The sequence below is a fragment of the Alligator sinensis genome, unplaced genomic scaffold, assembly GCF_000455745.1.
Source record: "Alligator sinensis unplaced genomic scaffold, ASM45574v1 scaffold1329_1, whole genome shotgun sequence".
In the NCBI taxonomy this organism is placed as follows: Eukaryota; Metazoa; Chordata; order Crocodylia; family Alligatoridae; genus Alligator; species Alligator sinensis.
In genome coordinates this window covers 91367-93971 of record NW_005842460.1, presented here as the reverse complement: position 1 = coordinate 93971, position 2605 = coordinate 91367, and the positions used below count along the sequence as shown (strand labels likewise).

Here is a 2605-nt window from a genome sequence, read left to right as displayed (position 1 = left end):
GGCCCCGCCCCCACAATCCAGGCCCCGCCTACAGCCACCAGGCTCCTCCTAGAACAACCAAGCCCAGAGCTCTGACCCCGCCCGCGCCCTTCAAGTCCATGGTCTCGAGAGACCCCCAACCCAGGCTCCGCCTTGACCCCAGAGCCCCGCCCCTGCCTACTTTACCCCCCATAGCCCCCTTCCTGCCCCTGCTTACATCTCTCCTGCAGAGGAAGAGTTCAGGGGGGTGCCTTGGACCCCTCTGGACAGCAGACCCCCCAGGCCCCCCCTGCAGGTCCCCCCTCGGAAGTCAGCGCCCCCCAGCTGTGATTGGAGGAAGGCCAGAGCCGTGACACCCCCAGGTGACCAGGTAAGGGCGGGAGGGACCTCCAATGAGCCCCTGCTGGTGCCCCGCACTCCCCACATATAGCCCCCTGCCCCCCAGCCTTGCTGGTGCCCTTTACTCCTGACCCGCAGCCCCGTTCCCCCTGGTGCCTCTCAGTCTTGACCTGCAGCCCCTGCCCCCCCAGCACTGCTGCTGCCCCTCACTCCCTGCCCTCCACACCCCTCAATCTCTTCCGACTGGTCTCCCATCTATACCTGCTTAGCACAGGACAGGGAAGCCCTGGTCTCATCTGCCCCCACCCTTAATCTACCCCCTCCATTTGCCCCGCAGGGGGACAGGTGCCGTGCGTGCTGGGCCTTTGCTTCTGTTGCTAATGTGGAGTCACTCTGGTTTATCCACTTCAAGAAGCTCTACAAGCTCTCCGTCCAAGGTGGGGGAGGGGGGTCTTGGGCTGAGGGTTGAGAGTGAGGGGCACCAACAGGGCTGAGGGTGCAGGTTGGGAGTGAGGGGCACTGGGAGGGCTGGGGGGCAGGGGCTGTGGGTAGGAGTTAGGGGCACCCTTGGGGCTGGGGGGGCAGGGGCTGCAGGTTGGGAGTGAAGGGCAGTGGCAGGGCTGGGGGCTGCGGGTCAGAGTGAAGGGCAGCAGGAGGGCTGTGCGTCAGGAGTGAGGGGCACCGGTAGCTTTGGGCTGTCCTCATGTGTCCCCCTTGCCTTGTAGAAGTGCTGGACTGCAGCAGCCTCAAGGATGCCTGTGCCGGGGGCTACCCCTGGGACGCCTTTGGCACCATTTATACAGTTGGTACATATGGGCCTCGCCAGGTGCTGCATAGACTCCCTCCCTACCAGGGGGTGGTGCCAACACTGGACACTGCCTCTCCCCCAGGTGTGACCACTGCGGCGCATTACCCATATCAGGCCCGGCAGGGTCAGTGCCGGTGGAACCAGAACTACGTCCTGCACATCCATGGCTTCCAGACGCTGCCATCCAATGAGACAGGTGAGGCCGGGCTGGGCACTGGGGCAGCTGTGGGGTGTCTACTGGAGGTGGTGGGGCAGAGGGAGGAAGTGACAGTGATGGGTGTGGCTGGGTGTGCGTGTGCACGCTACAAATCCAGGTTGCCTGGGTTCCATGTACATGTGCCTGAATCCCAGATACCTGGGTTCTAGATATGTGGGGATGTCACGTTTGTCCTGGGCCCCTGGGTTCATGTAGTTGTGCCTGTCAGATGCCTGGGCTCAGTGTGTGCCTCCCCTATGGCTGCGTGTGCATACGTGAACACACATGGGCTGAGCAAGCCCCATGAACACACGTGGGCTGAAGTTTGAGCAGCCTGGGTGTGGAGGGAAGTCTGGCTGCAGGGGGTTGTGTCTTCCCTCAGCCCCAACCCTCTTTTCCCCCCAGAGCTGGCTGCCCACATCGCCAAGCGGGGCCCCATCACTGTGATCATGAATGCCAGGCTCCTGCAGGTACCATTCCCAACTGCCCCCTCCTCCTTTATTGCCCCCAATGATCCCACTGACCTCTGCCCCTCGCTCCCCAGAACTACCGAAGTGGCATCATCACCCACCACCTGGCACATAACTGCAACCCTGACCTCCTGGATCATGTGGTGCTGATTGTGGGCTACGGCCAGGGTGAGTGGGGGGCTATGCAGGGAGGAATGGGTTAAAGGGGTGGGGGTGGAGCAGGGGGTCCCCCATTGGGGCAGGGTCGGGGCTATGATGTCACTGCTGACCCTAATATCTTCCACCCCCGTTCCCATTTGCTGTAGAGAAGAAGATCCCATACTGGATTGTCAAGAACTCATATGGGCCGGACTGGGGGGAAAAGGTGAGTTGGGAGTGAGGGGAGGGACACAAGACCCCAGTGCCTGGGGTGTGCATACATACACACAGATCAGGTGCCCAGGGTGTGCATGCAAACACACATGCAATATAATGGTGTCCAGGACACACACACAAACCAGGCTCCAGGACTCACCCCTACACACAGTTCAGGCATTTGGGACCAACATACACAACCCCAGTGTCCAGGACAGATCCCCACCCCCGCCCCCCCTGCCCACAACCCAGGCCTGGGATACATAAACCTATACCCACAAACACAGAACACGGTCATTCATGGTGTGCAAATGTGCACACACAGACACACATCCCGGGTGTCCGGTGTCATGGGGCCCTTGCTGGGCCCTGGGTGCAGCCAGCTCTGGAAGGACATCTGAAAGGTGCGGGTGGGCTGGGGATGGAGATCGGGTGCAGTGTTGCTGGGGGCTGCAGCAG

The 2605-nt window shown here is 61.7% G+C and overlaps 1 protein-coding gene across 1 annotated transcript in view; it reads left to right on the top strand.

Annotated features, from left to right (window-relative positions):
* Window positions 1-2605, top strand: part of LOC112551414 (cathepsin W-like) — a 6019-nt gene that overhangs the window by 2991 nt on the left and 423 nt on the right. The window contains exons 2-8 of the mRNA XM_025212390.1: window positions 210-349; window positions 656-755; window positions 1044-1124; window positions 1209-1322; window positions 1728-1792; window positions 1867-1960; window positions 2098-2156. Coding sequence (XP_025068175.1) covers window positions 210-349; window positions 656-755; window positions 1044-1124; window positions 1209-1322; window positions 1728-1792; window positions 1867-1960; window positions 2098-2156 — 653 coding nt within the window. The remainder of the gene's footprint in view (window positions 1-209; window positions 350-655; window positions 756-1043; window positions 1125-1208; window positions 1323-1727; window positions 1793-1866; window positions 1961-2097; window positions 2157-2605) is intronic.